The sequence below is a fragment of the Astyanax mexicanus genome, chromosome 8 (genome assembly GCF_023375975.1).
Source record: "Astyanax mexicanus isolate ESR-SI-001 chromosome 8, AstMex3_surface, whole genome shotgun sequence".
Classification (NCBI taxonomy): Eukaryota; Metazoa; Chordata; class Actinopteri; order Characiformes; family Acestrorhamphidae; genus Astyanax; species Astyanax mexicanus.
The window spans coordinates 54,701,219-54,721,768 of NC_064415.1; the positions used below are offsets into that span (position 1 = coordinate 54,701,219).

Here is a 20,550-nt window from a genome sequence, read left to right on the forward strand (position 1 = left end):
GCCAGGGCATGGATCAAAATACTGTGCCTGGGCATGGTTTGGAGCGATCACACTAGTCAATTGGTCATGCTTTGGGAGGTAACCATGCCTGGGGATGGCACGAATTGCCTAGTTAGTGTAAAAACACCCTGAGGTGCAATTTATACCTCTATTTCTAGCTACACGTAGATGTGTACCCTACACTGTAGCCTCATACCAGCCTTAACTCTTCACCTCTAAGTCAAATACTAGAATAGAACCTACTAAATTCTAGACCTCCTCTGTGGTGGTCTATCCTGTGGAGTTCTGACCATGGAAAGGAGGATAATATTACTATGTATGCAGAGGAACAGATCCAGGACTACAGTCTGTAATTATAGAAGCACAAATTGCTCCTATGTGGTCAGTGAAGCTGATAAGATGGACAATGAGTGTGGTAACAAGGAGGTGGTCATAATAAATGTTTATCGTAATGTTACATTACAATAAAAGTGTTTTACAAGCAGAAACTGTGTATCTCTAAACCCCAAGGGTCAGAATTACATAAAGCAGCCTGGCTAGATTCCTATAAGGAACCCAGTGCAGACAATACAGCCATGTGTGGCATTTTTTTAGATAAGATCTAAGGGAAAACCCCATCTGCATTCCTCGCTGGAGCTGTGCCTCCGTCAGATTGTGTGGTAACCCTTTGTTTAGGCACTGGCAGGGAATGCCTTGCAACGGCAACAATCACAGGCTCAACTGAAGCAACCGCTGTGCCGCAGTGTGGTCCGCTGTGGTCTGGTCTGCGTAGTGACACATGCTAAACGTTTGTCTTGCGGGACAGGGGGGTTCTGAAGCGGGATTACCTCCTCTCATCTGCTAATCTTCCAGCGCAGCATGAAGCTATCCAGATAGAGAGGAACCTTTTAGCAATTATACCACCCAAACTCAAAGCTTTAAAGGGGGGATTCCACTGGTGTTTATAAAATGCTGCACAATTAAACAGTTAAAAGGGCATTTAAACAGTTTATGGGACTGGTGAGAAACACTCTCAATTTTTCTTCCTCTTAAAAAAAAATAAAAATAAAAAACAAAAAAAAGTTATGCCAAATGGTTATGAATAAGCTGGTACCACTTTAAAATAGGACTACCTTTATAAAGGGTTTATAAATGGCTTACAATTAGTTTATTAATGGTTACTAATAAGGTTGTAAATGGCATAAATATTATTAATAATCAGTTATAACACATACATAGAAAGGGCAACAATGACCTGTTGTTTGTCAAATACTGAACCCACAGCCGTCTGTAATGTTGCTCTTTCTACGTATGTGTTATAACTGATTATTAATGATTTTTGAGGCATTTACAACCTAATTAGTAACCATTAATAAACTAATTGTAAACCATTTATAAACCCTTTATAAAGGTAGTCTTATTTTAAAGTGGTACCAATAAGCTTCCTCCTGCCTGAGAAGTAGTTTAAAGAGAGATACTGGCGTCAAACCTTTTTACCTTTTTTATAAACCATAATTTCACACCAAACCCCTTCAGATGCACTTTGAGTTTCCATCTCCAAACTCTGATTTATGAACATGGAAGCCCCCTTAAAATCATTTTTTTTTTGGATCAAATGACGGCCTATTGTTTCATGTATATGTCTAATCTCTCCTGCATTAAGACACTGTTGACAAGTTTGCCAGGTATAATTGTCTCACCTGAGGGATTGTTCCATTTCCTAGAAGTAGAATTTCAATAATTTGTCCAAGTGGACTTTTTTCCAAGTGTTAAGTGGGATTTGGCCTTAGAGTTTTCAACAAGAAAATGCAAAACCACATGCTGCACACGTTATAAAAGCATGGCTGTGGAAGATAATTGTTTGGGTGCTGGACAGCCCTGATCTTTTCCCAAAAAAGAAATCTCCAGAAACATGGTGGTGGTAGTTTCAATGGTGGGATTTGATGGTAAAAAAAAGTAGTAATGGTAAGTTTCTCTGCAATAAACCATAATTGTTTTTATCTCAAACACTAAATTAACCCTTGTGTGGTGTTCATATTTTTGTTACTCGTTTACTTTGTTACTTGTATTTATTTCAGCAAAATTAAGCAATTTTACATTAAAATTCTTTACACATGCTTGCTTCACCTAAATTGCAAGCAATATAAACAGCTTACATGGTTAATATTTGCCCTTTACCTTTCTTATGTTACATTTCTTTCAAAAAGTGCTACTCTTTTTTTTATTAGTTTTTTAATAAAATGTAAAAGAAAATGAAAATTGTTTAGTTTCAAATTTACAAATGAAGCAATGTTTATTAGCACTTGGCCAAACATACTGTATGTAATATAAATGTGTGTGTGTGTGTGTGGGGGGGGGGGGGGGGGTGTACAGTGTGTGTTTATTAAAAATGTGTTTTGATATATGTTTTTCACAAAAAATTAGCCAATGCCAATGAGTTTGAGTTAGAAAAAAAAATATTTTTTGTATCATTTGATGAAAAATGAACACCACACAAGGGTTATGAACATGGAAGCCCCCTTAAAAAACGTAATTTGGATCAAATGACGGCCTATTGTTTCATGTTCATCTCTAATCGCTCCTGCATTAAGACACTGTTGACAAGTTTGCCAGGTATAATTGTCTCACCTGAGTTCGTAATTGTCTGTAATTTGGTCTGCTTTCAGGTTCTTCAAGGAGATAAATCATAGCACGTCGCTCCTGGCTGGATGGGACTCTTGACGAGGGCAGCACCGCAGAAGGGCTTCGCTTCCCCCACCCTCCACCACCCAGCCCAAGCCAGCTGGAAGTTCTACCACAGCAGGACCTGAGGAGAAACGTTAAAACAGCGCTACGACTGTACGCCGGACCCTGCTTTAAACCACGCCTTACTTTCTTTTTGTTTTTTTTGTTGTTGTTTTTTCAATAGAGGAAAGCAGTCTTATTTTTTTTTTTATTTGCGACTGACCATATGGAGGATATATCTCGGCGAGAATGTGCTCGGTGGAGCACACCGGGGAGCGATTCATCAAGCTGCAATTTGCACATTTGCTCCAAGGAGGACTTTCCTCCCACGTTTCTGTGTTTCTGTTTCTGTGACGCTTCCAGTCTGGTTCCTTCATTCACGTTAAAGAGACTACAGGACCAGGCAGAGGTGAGACTACAGGACCAGGCAGAGGTGAGGTGCCAGACAGAAAAAGGAGACAAGCAGAACCCTCTGTTTTGGCTTCGATACTTCAGGACTTCAGGACTGGCCTTGATGAACATGATGAAACAAAGCCTTACCAAAGATCCAGCGTGAACGTTTAGCACATTTTCAGCACAGATTTCTGTTCAGTTCTCTGACTGCACACACAGGTTCTGAGTAGGTGGAGTTCTTCACAGTGGAGAAAAAAGGAGGACGAAGACGTTAGATAAGCCAAAATGCCTTGGAAACCAAATGAAACATCTAACGAATATAAGCGATGGTTCAGCAAAAATACTGGCTTTACTGTGGATGTGCATAAATCAGCTAAGGTGTGTTGAAGTAGACATATACAATAATTAGAATAATAATACTATTTAATACTAACAACAATCAAACAACACTGATCTGTGAGCTGAATTGGCAGTGAGTGTAGTCAGATCTTAACAAAAAACAAGCTTTGGCTAGATCTAGTTTTGATGACTGTATATATAGTCAAACCTGCAACATCTAACTTAGGCTATGTTCACATTACCAGGCTGAAGTGACTCACATCTGATTTTCTGCTCAATGTGGCTCAGAATTGATTTTTTCATGGCTGTGTGAACGTGCCAAATCAGAATTTTACAAATCAGATTTGAGTCACTTTCATATGTGGTCCTAAATCAGATACGTATCCTATCCATCGGCATTGGGGACATGAATGTGAAGGGTCAAATCATGCGGAATTCTACGCATTAGCATTAGTGCTACGTGCTTCTCCGTCATAGCCACACATCTCTTGGTGCAGCTATAGCTGCAAAAACAGCAAAAGCAAACCGCCTGGCCTTTTTTCACCTCCTCGACCTGAACAAGACCTTCAGACCAGCTGTTTACTGTTTCTACACTCCAGCAAAACATGCTCCACATAAGAGCCTGCTAGGTTACGATTCACTACTAGTTATTACTGGTTGCAATTTAACAATGCCAAACCACTTTGGCTTCATTTCTATAGAACAGAAGGGAATTGAATTGAACCCTTGAGTCCTTGCAAATAGTCCTTGAGTCCATGAAATATTTTAATTTTTTTAATTCAGTGTTTTGTCATATTGCCAAGAGAATCGTTATCGTGAAAATACCATGAAATATCGTGATTTATTTTAAGGCCATATCGCCCACCACTAATTAACAGTCATTAATAATTAGCACAAAAGGTATAGAAGCAAAATTTGGACAAAATGCAATTCGTGACTGATCGAGTACATCTTTGTAAATCAGGATTTTTGCTGAACCGTTGCTTTAAAGGTACATAAAACGATTATCTCTATTGAATTCTTTGTAGAATAAGGCAGCATTTTGCAGCGTTTTGATGCAGAACTTTCCAGCATCTTAAATGAAAGCTTTTAACTTTTTGATTTTAAGCACAAAAAAGGAACCCACTATGTATCCAAGTAAAAAGTGCCTGTTTGCTTTCGTGTCCAGCCTCTGCACGCCGACGTGGAGAATCCACAGGAGGAGTCACTGGTTTCACTGGTTCAGTCTCAGCAGGACTCTAGATAAACAGTGCAGCGTTTGGGAGTTTACATTCGCGAGCGTGCGGGAGAGCGGGGCTGAGCAGACCTCACCGCGGTACTGTTTATTCAGCGTGGGCCACCGTTCCGCTTCCTCACCAGCCTGCCGTCGTCACGGCTGGGAGTTCCTCAGCCGCGCGTGTAACGGACGCGTGTTTACGAACTGTTGTTTGTGTGTATGTACAATGTCTTACTGCTTTTTTTATTTTTGTACTGAATTGTATCAGCATATTTAAAAAAATGTAAAGTTATGGTTCTCTGTGACTCTTTAAGTTATGAGTAGGTAGTTTATAATTATAATATTATTGACTGAATTATTAAAATGTAATATTGAACATGAAGTGTGTGGTTTGCCGAGCCGTTAACGGCGAGTGGGCCTGGGCCTTGGTGGGGGGATCTTACATGTGTTTGACCTCACGACTCTGTATGTGGTCTGCTGGTGTAACGTGAGGCTCGAGAGACAGAAAACCACCCAGAAAGAAAGATTCGAAGAAATGAGTCAGTCTGAGGAGAGAAAAAAAAAAAAGAGTAACAGCAGTGTCTGAAAAGCAAGAGGAAAACACATTTCCTCCCGAACACAGAAGATTAATGTGTGTGTGTGTGTGAGAGAGAGAGAGAGAGAGAGAGAGAGAGAGAGAGCGGTCGTTTCATGAAATTAGCGCTAGCTCTCGCCGCTTTTCCTCCACGGTCAGTATTTCACGGCTCTTCTAAGCTAAACTTAAACAAACAAAGCTCTGAATACATTTCCAGCAACATATTTTTTTCTTTTTCTTGAAAATATATGTTCAGACAGTTCCAGTGCACAGTCTATGGAGGACCAAAACTGCCAAAATTCAAAATAAGTAAATAAATAAATTTAAAAATACATAAGTAAATGACTCAATAAAAGTAATATGGTGATTAAAATGGTAAAGAATAACTATAATTGATATAAGAAGAAAAAACCTATACATTAAAGTAAATATCTTAAAAAGAAGAAAAATTAACCAATGTTAATAAAGAAACCCATAAATAACAGTTAGTTAAGATATTTATTTTTATGTATATATAATTTTTATTAATTATAATTATTCTTCATCGTTTTAATCCCCATATTACTTTTATTGAGTCATTTACTTATGTTTTTATTTATTTATATATTATTTTTTTATTTACTTATTTAAATAAATAAAAACATAAGTAAATCACTGAATACAAGTAATACGGTAATTAAAATGGTAAAGATTAATTATAATTAGTATAAAAATAAAAACCTACACATAAAAATAAATATAAAAAAAATTATCAAAAGAAAAATTAAACAATCTTAATAAAAAAACCCATAAATAACAGTTAATTAAGAATTGTATTTTTATGTATATGTATATATATATATGTATATATATATTTAAAATAATTATATTCTTCACCGTTTTAATCACCATATTACTTTTTTTGAGTGAGTTACTTATGTTATTATTTATTTTTGTACTTATTTAAATATATATATATATATATATATATATATATATATATATATATATATTACCATGCAGCATTGTTTTAACTGTGGACATTTGACATTAAAAAAAAAAACCCATTACCATATTTTGCCAGCAAATAATTTAATCTCGGAGGACACTAACATCCTCCAATCCTTAGTATTGAATTCAGATTTTTATCAAATTGAAAACCTCTGGAATATATATAAATCAAGAGTAAGATGCATGAATCAACTGCTGAATTTTTGCACCAGGAGTAAAGCAGCATAAAGTTATCCAAAAGCAGTGTGTAAGACTGGTGGAGGAGAACATAATGCCAAGATGCATGAAAAAAAACTGTGATTAAAAACCACCAGGATTATTTCACCAAATATTGATTTCTGAACTCTTCTGAAAACGTTATGAATATGAATTAGGTTTTTTTTGCATTATTTGAGATCTGAAAGTCTGCATCTTTCTCATTTTCTGCATATAATGCTGTAAAGGACTAAAATAATTTTATTTACATTTTGGGAGAAATTTTGTCTGTAGATTATAGAATAAAACAAAAATGTTTTTTTACTCAAACATAAACCTATAAATAGTGGTCTCTTAATTTTTTTTCCAGAGCTGTATGATCCAAAAGTTTCAGGTGGTTTCTGACTGTCCATACTATCAAAAAATTAATCTGAAAAATCAGATTTAGGCTTGTAGTCTGAACATATTCATAATAATACCAGATAGTTTTCTCCAAAAGCTAGACATTGGTAATGATAATGAGAGTTGTAATGGCCATTACCATTATTATTCAAACTAACGACCACTTTTCATTGACTGATGCCCTAAGAACTTACACTCTACTATCTTATCTCCAAACAACGGAGGGATTATGTACTGCAGGTCACTTTTCAGCCTCGTGCAAACTGAACCATTCATGCTCTCAAGTGTGCGTTTCAGAGTGTGTGATGTTTTTCAGTGCCAGGGTAACGTCTAACTGGGTCAGTTTGCTTTGGGCCCCTCTGAGTGCTCCTCTAGGTTTAAAGTGGATACATTTTTAATGCTCTCTGCTCCAGTCAGACCTGTTCCGCTCTTCTAAAGTCACTAAAACACTCTTTAAACTCACTCTTCGCTGCTAGTTCAGCTTGTATAGCATCACCCCTCTCTAACGTACCAGCTCGTTAAATCACGACGTGCCATAATGTCTCTTTAATAACAACGAAATCAAACTCAGAGCCTTGATTAATGTTACGTCACAGAGGGACACTGGATCTGGGAGATTCTCCGGGTCGTAATCTGAAGCCAGAGCGAGGAGGCCTGTGGAGATGCGCCTCCTAAAGGACTCTTAAGACATGAAAACAAATACATGATATTTAAGAAGCTAGCAAAGCAACCTAGACTGGTTTACTCAGCTGATTCATAGTTACCGAAATTAAATTTTAAAATCAGGTTTAAACTTTAAACTTGTTCTTGACCGGTTTAATCTCAGTCTTGAAGCGAATAAGGCCTCCTTTAGCCCAGCTACCCCATTTCACTTGGTCTTGAGTTGGTATGAGTTTTTCGACCATTGTTGGACACAATCTTGACTTGGGTTTGACCCTCTTTAAACCCATTCTTTACTTGATCGAGACCCTATTTAGACTTGTTCATGATATGGTCAAAGCCTCCTTCAGGCTCAAAATTGGCTTGGTCTCATAACTATTTAGACTTCATTGCAAGTTGGCCAATTGATCTTGAATTGGGCAAGGCACCCTTTAGGCACAGTCTTGTTCTTGACTTGATCACGGTCCCCTTCCCACTCAAGCTTTACTCGTTTTAGTCTTGTTTTGAACTTCTTGAATTGGTCTCTGCCCACTTTAGGCCCAAAAACTTGGTTTTGACCTCCTGTAAACTTGATCATGACTTGGTTTGGATACCTTTATAGCCCTTAACTTTATGCTGGGTAGTGTCTTGGTCTTAGCCTCTTGTTGACTTGCTCATGATTTGGTTTCTGCCCACTTAATACTTACTAGCGACTTAGGCTAGACCCTAGCCATTAGTTTTAGCCCCATTTAGGCTTTGGTCTTGACATGGTCTTGGACCCCTACAAGTAGTGACTTGATTTCGGCCATTCTTAAACTTGGGTTGATCTTGGCCTCCTTTATACTGAGCTGGTGGCTTGGTCTTGATCCTGTTTAGACTTGTTATAAACCTGGTCTTGTCCCCTTTTATAGTGTGTGGGGACAGTACAACTTTCATCCCTCGTTAGGCTCAACGGCTTGATTGGTTTATTGGTTCAAGTTCATTGTCATTCTCCAGTCCGTCTTGAATGATGTATTGGAACCATTTCAAACCCTCTAGTTGCATTGAACTTTAACTGAACTCAACAAAAGTTCTCCAGATTAAGACCCTACAGTCAATATAGTGAAGTTTCATAGATGAAAAACGAATGGTACACTTTAATATAACTCAAACTTCTCATACTCTTTCATACTGTTTCTCTGGTAAAACCACTCTCTCTCTCTCTCTCTCTCTCTCTCTCTCTCTCTCTTTCTTGCTCTCTCCATTTAGCTTATTAAAACAGTGGGATCAAGTGTCATTCAATGAAATAAAACCCCGAACACAGAGTGACTGAAGGGAAGCATTCCATGTTGGAACTGTTAATGATGGGTGTTGTCAAAGCTGAAGTAGAGCTATCAGTTTAAAACCAATGTACTCTGGTTTTCTCTTCACAAACGATTAGGCTGAAGTGTCTCATTTGTCCTGTAATCAGAATCGTTAGATTGGATGATTTGAATCTGTTCCAGCTTGTGTTATTCACTTCTGTGCCGTGCTCTACTTCACAGGGCATCTTTGAAGGACGTAACTGGAGACGGATATTTGAAAGCCGGCAAGGCAGAAAGATGTAATGCAGGCTTTCTGCATAGCTTCAACAAGGATAATGTTTCTTGGCCTTGTAGAGGTCATCTATAATTCAGCTCCCAGTTGTCCCTCCTTCGTTTGTGTCACCGAATCCTCAACCTGTGCTGAACCTGGACAAGGGGCCTCGCATCCAGCTCCGCGAGTCCAGAAGCAGAGGCATGACGGAGGTGGTCAGAAGGCGTCCTCTCATAGCTGGCAGGGAGAAAGGTGAGTTCTAGGAATTTCTGGAAAAAGTTCGATTTAAATCTGGATTCTTGGACATGTACAGGTGTAAGAGTATAGAGCTGTGCTTCTTAATGTTTTTTTTTTTTAAAGGGCTTTTCTGAAGGAACCATAAATTTGATGTATATAAAATGTATATATCAAGAAACTATAGGTGTAACATTATGTAACTCATTAGTTTCCAGTGATGGTATAAATTACCTTCCATTACCAGAGCAGAAACATCTCTCACTACCTTTAAAAAACTCCTGAAGACACCTGGTCACATTAAATGATGAGTATCTCTAGTTAGTTGGACTTTGATTTGAAATTGATTGGTGTATTAAACAGTATATGCAAATATTCTGGCCGCATAAGTGGCAGTAGTATGTGTTAATGTGTTTTGAGAGCATCAGTTGTAAAGTAGTGAAGAGGTAGAGTTACAGGTATACAGTGAATAGCTCTATTAGAGTAATGTTCTAATCCAGATTATGAGAAGAAAGAACTACTTAACTAAGTAAGAAAGGAAGGCCAATCCAAATTTTTTTAAGAACTTTAAAAGGATCCTCAAGATCAGTCGCAAAAAGACCATCACAAATGTGATGATGGAACTGGCTCTCATCAGGACCGCCTCAAGAAAAGAAGAGCAAGAGTACTTCTGTTGTACAGGAGAAGTTTATCAGTTACCAGCATTTTTGACTGGTACTGTATTTAACTATTTATTTCTTAATTTTAATCGATACAAAATAAAGCAGAGACATTTTTTCATGATACCCAGTATTGATACTCTGTATGAAACACTTATGATACCCTTATAATCAATATGCTTATTATCATTATCATGATATGATGAAAAATCATCATTTTGCCTAAAATGTAAAAAAAAAAAAAATAGAAAATAGAGTAAAAACTGTTAACTGATACTATACTTCTCATATACTTCTCATATTCAATATATTCTATTATTAAAGTGACCATTTGTGAATGGGTTCATTAAGTACACACCATGCAAACCTTTGGGCCTTTGGTTTGGACCATTAAGAAAAAAAGGAGATCGCTGGTTTGAATCCTGATCATGCAGCTTGCCATCAGCAAAGGGTGATGTGGATCAGCACAAGGCTGCATCTGTGAGCTGATGTATCAGAACCGAGTCGCTGCACTGTGATGGATGCTAATGCTGCATCGGCAGCAGTTCAAAGAACTAAGAAAGTTCACATGGGATGGAGGAGGTGTATGTGCTTGTTTTTAATCTACAGCTTGTATCACATTAAAATCTCTGTCTCTTTACTCTCATCTCTTTACGATGATTCTGAGCATGATGCTTTGGGGAAATGCTTTGGAACAAGCACTTCTTTAGTTGGGATGGGTGTGTTGGAGCACTAAAGCAGGGAAAGCAGTAAAAATGCTCCTCCAGGACCAGGACTGGGACTGGGAACCACTGTAGAAACTCATGTGACCTCAGCAGGCCCAGTATGTAGGTGGGTTACCAGGACACCATGAAAACATGTATCCATAGCACTCAATCTCATCGCGGTGATTCACGATGACCCCTAACGCTTTGTGTAATCAGCTGTGCTGGTATTCTGTGTCCGCAGGGCCGGGCCCCGGGCGCTACGCTCTCCCCCCCACCATCGGTTACGTAAACCATGACTACACCAAGCCCAGCAGCCCGGCGTACTCCTTCCACAGCCGCCTGAGCAGCAACAGTGAGTGACACCCTGCCACTGGAACCAGACACTCGGCACACTCGACGGTCCGCAGAGCTGTGCTCGTCGCAGTGCTATTTATACCCGCTTCCTGCCCCTCGCCGATGCCGGGCATGCTCCAGCTTCGTCTGCGTAAACTGTAACGCGGCTGCAGATGCATTACGGTACCGGCGGGGCATCCGATATCTAAACTACAGCCGCAGCCCTGCTTATATAACGGAGATTGTTGTAATCAAGCTTCACAAACCGCACTGATGTGTTTACGTTATGCACTAATGCAACAACCCCGCATACACACACAGTGACCAGGCTGTACTCTCAGCTTCCACCGCCACTAGAGGGGGCGAAGAAATTCTTTTCACTATAAGCCGAATTAGACTGATAAATCTGCAAACGCCCACCTCCATATCTTAACCACTTAAACCCTGAAGGCCTGTATGCTCAAACCACTTCATCAATAATCAATAACAGCAGATACCGGAATCATTTCAAGTCATATTAAAAAGTTTGGGCACCCCTATTAATCTTAATCATTTTTAGTTCTAAATATTTGGGTGTTTGCAACAGCCGTTTCAGTTTGATATATCTAATAACTGATGGACGCAGTAATATTTTAGGACTGAAATGAGGTTTATTGTACTAACAGAAAATGTGCAATATGCATTAAACCAAAATTTGACCGGTGCAAAAGTATGGGCACCCTTATCATTTTATTGATTTGAACACTCCTAACTACTTTTTACTGACTTACTGAAGCACAAAATTGGTTTGGTAACCGCATTGAGCTTTGAACTTCATAGCCAGGTGTATCCAATCATGAGAAAAGGTATTTAAGGTGGCCAATTGCAAGTTGTTCTCCTATTTGAATCTCCTCTGAAGAGTGGCATCATGAGCTCATCAAAACAACTCTCAAATGATCTAAAAACAAAGATTGTTCAACATAGTTGTTCAGGGGAAGGAGACAAAAAGTTGTCTCAGAGATTTAACCTGTCAGTTTCCACTGTGAGGAACATAGTAAGGAAATGGAAGACCACAGGGACAGTTCTTGTTAAGCCCAGAAGTGGCAGGCCAAGAAAAATATCAGAAAGGCAGCAAATAATACATTATTTATAGCAGTTACAGAATCAGTTATGCAGATACTGAATCACTCACAGTACATAATAAAGCATCTATAATAATGTTATTATAATGTATATAATACATATGTATGTTAAACTATAGACATTGCACTAAACTCTCACTCTGCTCTCTAGTGGTGTCGGTGGACTCCAGTCCGGGCCCTCAGTACCACGTGGAGGCCAAAATAACGCGCTTTGGAAGAGACGGCACTCCATCCTACTCAATGCTGGGTAGAAAAAAGCTTTCTGGTGAGAATGAGAGTCTGTTTATCTGTTGCTCTATACACTGATCAGCTATAACATTTTAAAGCATTGACAGCCTCAGTGAATACCATTGATTATCAGAGCTTCTGTTAAGTGATTGATATATTAACCAGCAATCGAACAGTAAGTTCGGACGTTGATGTGTTGGAAGCCTAAGAATCTCAGTAACTGGACGACTGGGTCAGAACATCAGGCAGGTTTTGTGGGGTGGTCTCAATAGGCAATGGTCTAAAGAGAACCTACAGAATATTAGGCCAATGGTTTTAATGTTATGGCTGATTAGTGGTACCATGCATCCACCTACCAGCACCTTACTAATTATACTTACGCAATCACTTGGGATAACATAACCACCATCTAGCAACACCCTAGCATCCACCTGATAAACCGTAGCAACCACCCGGGAACCAATTAAGCCATTTTTCTAAGGCAGGGGTCGGCAATAGGCCTGTGAGGTTGTTTAACTTTAATTAACGATAATGAAAAAAATTCATAATAAAATGCTCCTCTGGCCAGCTTTTGTTTACCTCCCTCCCATTTCTCTCTGTTGTGCTCTGTGTGACTTTAGTTTCCGCCCGTTCTCGTTTTTCCGCCCGTTCTTAGGCTCCCTATTTCCTTATAAGGGCGTTTTTTTTCCGGATGTGTCCCAATTCACTAGCCGGGGCACATCACTATGCTTTCACTATGCATTCACTATGCTTCATTATCCAAAACTTTTTTTTTTGTGGCCTGCCACCTATATTAGCTTGGAAAATATCTGGTCCACAGCCAAACTTAATTATAATAATAAAATTATAAAATCATAAATATAAAAAAAAACCTGCGCTCTCTACAACTGATCTACAATAATAATAAAAAAATTTATAAATATACAATAATAATAAATGCAATAATAAACATCTTGCTGTTTCTTATAGCCGGCACATTCCAAACACCTGGTCCAGGAGCGTACAGTCCAGAGAAGGCTCCTCCTCTGAACGGCCATCGCCAGCCACCCTCCTACACCATGGCTTACCGCACCCGCTACCGCAGCGTAGACGCCATCCCCGCGCCAAACAGCTACACCCTCCCCAACCTGCTGGGCTCGCAGATACCCAACAAGTCCTCCAGCGCCAGCTTCTCCATGTCTTCCCGCAGAAAGTCCGGAGGTCCATCCGAGGACCTGGCCATGACTCCCGGCCCCGGACACTACAACAGCACGGAGCCCAGCATCTACCTCAACAGACAGCCCTCCTTCTCCATCCAGAGCCGCCACAGCATCCCCAGCGACGCCACCCGCAAACCCGGCCCAGGAACGCACAGCCCGGAGAGAGTCATAGCCCACCTGCCTCGCCCACCCTCCTTCTCTCTGGGCGTGAGACATTCTGAGTTCGTCACGCCTCTCGTTATCGATGCAACTGACTGAAAAAAAAAAGACACTGATGCATTTTGCATTTTCCACTAACAACATTTAATTTTAACTTTTGTTATGTGAACAAATTAATAATAAACTGATTTCTGTATTTTCAATCAGACAATTCTTTTGTTTTATGCATGTTATACTGCATTCATGTACAACACCACAGCAGCAACACCATAGTAGCAATCTGGGATACCGTAGCAACAACCTTACAGCAACCTGGTGTAACACAGCAAAAACAGAGATAGCATACTGACAATGTTATATCGACCACCTAGCAACACCCTAGCAGCAACCTAGGACACTTGTATCTGTACCACCTTATGCTCTGTTAACGTAATGTTTTTAATGTTCTACAATGTCTTAGAATAATGGAACAGCCTTTACAAACAGCCTTTTTATAAATTTGATTATTTTTTATTTATCATTGACTCTTTTCACTCATGTTTTCATATAATCCAGCTCCCAAAAACACAGTTTTTATGTGCCTGACCTCAGCTTTTGGTTAGAGTAATGGTCACAGGGTCACTCCACTCACTGCTCTGACCGTAACCCATGGCGTCCATGGCAGACACACGGATCCGGTAGGTCCGTCCCGCCACCAGCCCACTCCAAACCATGCTGTCCATCTCATAGGGACCCATCTGGAAGAGAAGTACTCAGCATGGTTGGTGTGTGCAGTGCATAACACCACTACCTGCTAGTGAGCTTTCCTGATCTGAGTGACTATGCTGTCCTACACTACCTAACACTACATTGATCCACCTCTGTAATAGGAACATACCTAATAAGTCACTGGATGAAAATGTCAGCTAAATGCCGCAAACATAAATATAAAAAATTAAGTTAATAATGCTAATAAATGAACAATGCTGTGCTCCTGAATTTCTGAACATATTAGCTGTGTGACTTACGGTGCTAGCTAAGTTAGCCGTGCCCCAGTAGAAGTGCACGTTGTATTTGAGGCTGAAGTTCTCCGGGTCCGGCCAGGTTGGTGGGGGAGACCACTGCACATGGACCTTGTTGCCTGGCAGAGCTGTGGCCTTCACATTAACTGGAGGATCCGGCTTCACTGCAGAACATTCACAGAAGATTTTCTACAATTAGTTTAATTACTGTCATATTTTACAGCTTAAGATTAACCTCTAAAGATTAGGAGACAATATTAGAAATATAACAAGAAATTGACGTTGAGCATTTACAACAGGTGAGAGTTAGCTTGTGTATAATGGCAAAACATGAACACGCTAGTTTAGGCTTAACTATGATAGAAGCACAAAACTCAAAAAGACAAGACTCAAAAGACTTGCCACGGACAGTAGGCAGGACAATAGATCCCTCCCTCAAACAAAGTCTGCTGGCTAATCCTGCTGTGTTCTTAACTAAAATTACAGAGATGGTGTTTTTCAACTGATCTTTTTTTTTCGTACCAGGATGGTTCTTATTGTGACGTAACAAGTAAGCTTCTTATAGAAGCATACGATTCCTTGTACTAAGAGTGTTTATAACAGCAGTCGAGACACAAGGGGAAATACAAAACCATGCCAAAAGTGAGTTTAAGACTAAATATCAGCAGATCTCACCAATGCGATCAGGCAACACAGGCAGGATAGTGGTGGCACTGCCCAGGGAGTTCACAGCTGTGATGTTAACCAGGTACGGGATCAGTGAGAAGAGTTCTTCATCTTCTAGCACACATTGTCTGTCCTGTTCTCTCAGTCTCTGGCAAGAACGGACAGATGGAGCTTGTTGGTCATCTACATGCCTATTAACATTTAAAAAATCCACAATTCAGAGATTCGGACAATCAGTGAATTCTGGTGATTCCACAGCAAAGGTACATTGACATGTCAATTTTCATAGAACATGGGACTAACTTTTGTATTTTTGCAATGGCTACCGTTCACCATCATTACCACCCACTGCGCTGTCCACTGTTGACTGTTGTCAGGGTTTTAAATAGTCAGTGTCGCACCTGTATTTCCCACCGCCAAGATAGAAACACATCAGATATTTACCTGAACACACCTCACTTCCAGACCACCACACCCATCAGTGAAGATTTGTTTCTAAACTCTAATGCTATTTTAACGGCGTGGGCGCAAGGCGTGAAAATAGAACGTTGAGGGGGTGTAAGATAGCAATGAGCATTGCGTCACACAGGGTGTACGATAGGACCTTTTTTTTTTTATCATATTATTGGTTCTGAGAACCCCCTATTTTTACATCTCCCTGACTGTGATTGGTTCTGACACATTCTTCTGGCTGTTTCTAATTGGTTCTAATTGTTCCACACACCAGTCATTTTTCTTGAAAGAGCCATACAATACCAGTAGGTGGTGATGTAATGAGTTGGCAGTATAGGGTCTGGTGACTGAGTCCAGGAACACAGAGCATTCAGTGGATAACTAGGAGCCCAACACTTCACTTCTGGAGGAGAAGGAGCATCTGTATGAGACAATAAAGAACACAGACACCTCAGAACCACCCGACATATCTCATAACCCTAGAATACCACTGTGTACCACATAAACCACCCTATCACAAACCACATTCAACTATATTTTTACTCACAGCCCAGCTTCAGGTGAACTGTTTTAACAGGATCTCCGTTAGCGCTGTAGCATGTGTAGATGCCCTCATCTTTCAGACTAGTGTTCTGTAGGTGTAGAACGGGGCCAGACACCAATATCGATCCATTTTGTCTCCATTCCAAACCTTCAGATGTTCCATCTCTACAGGTCAGCTCCACAGATGAACCTATGGCTGCATAAAGGTCTGTGTGGAAAGAGAAACATGAGTGGTTTCTACATTAGGGCAATTGGGCGACGTTCCACCAAAGGAAAGAAAGCAAAGCAAAGAAAATGTTTTTAGCACAATAAACCATTAGTAAACTAGCTGTCCTGCTTCAGAGTATCATAGTCCCCTTTTTGGGTGATTTTAGAATTTCAGGCATCGCAGAGCAATCTAAATGGGTTCTCAAAGTCATTGAAGTCAATCGCTGCTCTTTTTTGAACTACTGCTGATGTAGCATGGGTGAATAGCATCACAGCGCTAACGCTCGGAGGAAAGCGCAGCGACTCGGTTTTGATACATCAGCTCACAGACGCAGCCTTGTGCTGATCCACATCACCCTTTGGAGTGATGAGGGAAAAGAGTGCCATCTACTGTACCCACCCAGAGAGACCAAGGCCAATTGTGCTCTCTCGGGGCTCTGGCAGCTGATGGCAAGCTGCATGACCGGGAATCGAACCAGCAATCTCCTGATCATAGTGGCAGCTCCATAGTCCGCTGGGCCATCCGGAGCCCAATCTTAATTCTGCTTTAAGCCATCAGTTATTTTCGCATTTTCATTAGAGTCACATTTTTTAAAATTTGCATCACCTGGACTTTTCTTATGATAATTCTAAACAAGCCATAGCTCTACCATGGTAATGCAATGGCAATGAAACCTTTGAATGGTGATGCATTTACTGTACCTTTGTTCACTCTAAGGGTCTTTTCACGACTGCACTATTTTGTCTGGATGAATTGGATCTTGGTTAAAATGTTAAAAATAAGGTACTACTAAAGTATTTACAATAAAATAAATTTTAATCTATTCTCATCTATTATATTATATATACTATATGACATTATATTCAATCATATTATTATAGGATTAAATTGCACTAATATTTACTCATTTTTTTATACAAATTACAGCTTTAAGAGAAAACCATGGCTGATTGTATCTTACCCTTTGAGGAGTTTGGCTCTGGAGGCTCAGTAGGCGTCTCATGGCTCCAGGCGTCACTGAAGAAGGCAGTGAGCATACAAAAGGTACGTAAAGAACACTTCAGGAACATTGTTGATCATTAAAAAAAAGCCAAGCAACTGGTAGCCTGCCCGGGACTGCTGGTCAGCAGAACCCTCCTTTTACGAGAATTTACGCAAATTCTGATCTCATGTAGTTAATCATTAGTCAGTAAACACATCCACGAAAGCAGATGACTTGTGGGAGTGAAAGAGAGTGAAAGCAGTCTGAAAGCAAGGTTTTAATAGAAGCGTGAGTCATTGCTTGTTTATAGAGGAATTATCCTGCCTGTTTCTAATTCTTAATGGCATTGTTTCATTATATGTATCCCTTTTTTACTTTATGTATCTAATTTTTCCAAATAAATTCTGTATATATATATATATATATATATATATATAAGTGGTGGAGATATAAACAAAAGTAAAATCCCCCAAGGTAAAATTTAGGCAAGAAGAACACATTGCTTTCAAAGACTCACCACTGATTATCTCAGGGGTGGGGGGCAACTGCCCCCTCTAATGCCCTCGCGGTTAAAAAAAATAATTGCTAAAGTGCCCTTTAGAGTGGCAAAACAGAGACAAGTGCCCTATCAGACAACCTTGTTGTGTAGAAAAGAATAAAAGAGTGTCTACTAGAGTGTCCATTCTTGCAATAAATTATGATGATGTGCCCTCTAGATCAGGAAAATAAATAATGAGTAACTGGTGCCCTTCTGATCTTCCAGTAGAAAAAAATGCCCTTATGCCAACCCTACGACACAATGTCATGTCCCAAAAGTGCACTTTTCACTAGAGAAAATTGGATACAGTGCTAAATAATAAATATCTTAAGTGCCCTCACAATGGGATAAACTGTATTTGATAGTAGAAGAGTACTTTAACCTTAAAATACTTGTTCCCTTTTTTAATCAATGTTTTAGCCACACCCCCTTTCTAATTTCAACAGAGGACATGGCTTTTAGTGACAATTTTTGTTAGTTATGTAGTTTCTACACTTTTAGAAATATATGGCTCAAATATCAGATTGCATTTGCTAAAATATGTTTTTAAATTTAGGATAATTTTACATACAGTGCATTTTTGCATTCACTGACTGGCATTTTGTTGCAATCATCTTCAAGCATCACAAAGTTGTGTTGCATCAGCTTTTCCAGAGCTTTTCACAAAACAACAAAACCTTTTACTGGCTGGTTCATCTCCAGAGTGCCTGCTGTTTCGAAACTCTTTGACTGAGGTAAGCTTTAAAGCAGAAATATAAAAGAAGCGCAGCCCAAATAAAATGAGAATACAGCGCAGAGCTAATTCTTCAAAGGTGCAGTCTGCAGATTCACAACAACACAGCGGCGACCCCTCCACTTGACCTCCTATAAAGCCCACAATCACAGACACAGCTCATGATACAAGAAACCAATAACTCAGAGGGGCAGAGCTATTATTGCCTCTGCAGTGGAATAAACACTTGGATGGAAATCTGCTACATACACGCTACAGGCCATTAGTCTTGTTTTTCTCCTAATTAATGTGGCCAATTGTTCCAACCATTTAGCTGCTAGCCAGTTGTATATCCCCCATCACAAGTAATATCTCAACATCTCAACACCTTCTCCGACATCTGTGAAGCCAATCACGCCTTTGCTATCATTGCCGAATAGCATCACAGTGCGGAGGAAAGCACAGTGACTCGGTTTCGATACATCAGCTCACAGATGCCTTGTGCTGATCGACATCTCCATTTAGAGTGATGTGTAGAGAGACCACCATCGACCCACCTAGAGAGAGCAGGACTCTGCCCTAATATCAAGTAGTCGCAAGTTCAGTCCCTGGCAAAGAAAATAAAGAGAATAAATAAATCCATAATTCCTGGTATTTTCTTATTTAGGAGTATTGTATCTGCTTCAGTCACAGGGGATGCTGTGAATTATCATAGAGAACTGTCTTGTTTTATTCTATAAACTACAGACAACATTTCTCCCAAATTCCAAATAAAATATTGTCAAATAATGCAAAGAAAACAAGTTCATATTCGTTACGTTTTAAGAGTTTAAAACTCAATATTTGGTAGAACAACCCTGGTTTTTAATCACAGTTTTTTTCATCCATCTTGGCATGTTCTCCTCCACCAGTCTTACACACTGCTTTGGATAACTTTATGCCAAGTTTAGCTTGCTTTGATGGTTTTTGATCATCCTTCTTCCTCTTGATTATATTCCAGTGGTTTTCAATTAGATCAAATTCAAAAGAAACTCATCGTTTTTAAGTCTCTTATTTTTTTCCAGAGCTGTATATTAAGTATTGCAGAACCGCAGAACCACAGCATCACAGTGATATCATTGTTATTGTGAGTTATAGTCGTGATAATATTGTTAGATATATTGTGAGATACCCTGTGATTCTCAGTCCTAGAGTGAATCCTTTGCTTACGAGAGTAGTGAGCAGACAATGCAGATGTGGAGGCTGGGAACATGTTTTTACAGTGCGAGCTGTCAGAGGAAATACTTGGCTGGAAGACACCTGACAGAAGCTAGCCTGGGGGGGAAGAGGCTTGAGAATGGAGATCAGTGGGTGGGAGAATAGATAGACTTTTAAAGATCCATAAAACTGTTAAAGGAGTGGAAAACTGTGCGGTGCTCCTTCACTACTTTACGACAGGTTTTAAAACACAGATCTGCCTTTCCGGTGGTGAAATGGGGAGATAATAAATGTCAGCAGGGTTTGTATCCAGAAGCTCCATCAACTGCATTATTAGGAAAGACCTACAGTGGCCTTCACTGCTCAGTCTGATTCTCCCCACTGGTGGGCAGTGTTAAGTAAGCACTGAATTCATCCAGTCAGAATATTATGACCACCTATTTGTTTCTATACCTATTATCCAATGTTTTTTTTCAGCTACACTGATCATATACGAGCACTTTGTAGTCCTAAAATAATTACAGACTGTAGTCCTGGTGGGTCGTTTATTCTCAGCACTACAGTGACACTGATTGACAGATCATATGACTCTCCAAACCATTACT

At 39.6% G+C, this 20,550-nt stretch overlaps 3 protein-coding genes across 3 annotated transcripts in view; 2 read left to right on the forward strand and 1 right to left on the reverse strand.

The window, feature by feature from the left end:
• The window catches only part of crlf1a (cytokine receptor-like factor 1a), a 30,839-nt gene extending 25,806 nt beyond the window's left edge, over positions 1 to 5,033 (forward strand). Inside the window, exon 8 of the mRNA XM_022677874.2 lies at positions 2,646 to 5,033. Within this exon, the coding sequence (XP_022533595.1) occupies positions 2,646 to 2,669 (24 nt within the window). The 3' untranslated portion in view covers positions 2,670 to 5,033. The remainder of the gene's footprint in view (positions 1 to 2,645) is intronic.
• Positions 5,034 to 10,231: 5,198 nt separating this feature from the next.
• On the forward strand, positions 10,232 to 13,745 carry odf3l2a (outer dense fiber of sperm tails 3-like 2a). The gene is made up of 3 exons (XM_049482720.1): positions 10,232 to 10,957; positions 12,211 to 12,324; positions 13,257 to 13,745. Exons 1-3 carry the CDS (start codon positions 10,795 to 10,797, stop codon positions 13,742 to 13,744), a joined length of 765 nt encoding a protein of 254 aa, XP_049338677.1. The 5' UTR covers positions 10,232 to 10,794; the 3' UTR covers position 13,745.
• Positions 13,746 to 13,765: 20 nt separating this feature from the next.
• ebi3 (Epstein-Barr virus induced 3) lies at positions 13,766 to 17,642 on the reverse strand. Its single transcript, XM_007250704.4, has 6 exons — positions 17,478 to 17,642; positions 16,313 to 16,516; positions 16,069 to 16,186; positions 15,322 to 15,503; positions 14,653 to 14,810; positions 13,766 to 14,382 (listed from the first exon to the last, which is right to left on the reverse strand). The coding sequence occupies exons 1-6, from the start codon at positions 17,584 to 17,586 to the stop codon at positions 14,233 to 14,235; spliced, it is 921 nt and encodes a 306-aa protein (XP_007250766.3). The 5' UTR covers positions 17,587 to 17,642; the 3' UTR covers positions 13,766 to 14,232.
• Positions 17,643 to 20,550: the final 2,908 nt, after the last annotated feature.

Bases quoted from the DNA above. Each gene is read 5' to 3' on its own strand.
- odf3l2a (XM_049482720.1), top strand. From the start codon at position 10,795: ATGACCCCTAACGCTTTGTGTAATCAGCTGTGCTGGTATTCTGTGTCC. The intron at 10,958-12,210 runs GTGAGTGACACC...TCTGCTCTCTAG, and splicing joins CAGCCGCCTGAGCAGCAACA to TGGTGTCGGTGGACTCCAGT. The intron at 12,325-13,256 runs GTGAGAATGAGA...TGTTTCTTATAG, and splicing joins GGGTAGAAAAAAGCTTTCTG to CCGGCACATTCCAAACACCT.
- ebi3 (XM_007250704.4), bottom strand. From the start codon at position 17,586: ATGTTCCTGAAGTGTTCTTTACGTACCTTTTGTATGCTCACTGCCTTC. The intron at 16,187-16,312 runs GTGAGTAAAAAT...TGTCTCATACAG, and splicing joins AGTTCACCTGAAGCTGGGCT to ATGCTCCTTCTCCTCCAGAA. The intron at 15,504-16,068 runs GTATTGTATGGC...AAATGTTAATAG, and splicing joins CATTACATCACCACCTACTG to GCATGTAGATGACCAACAAG.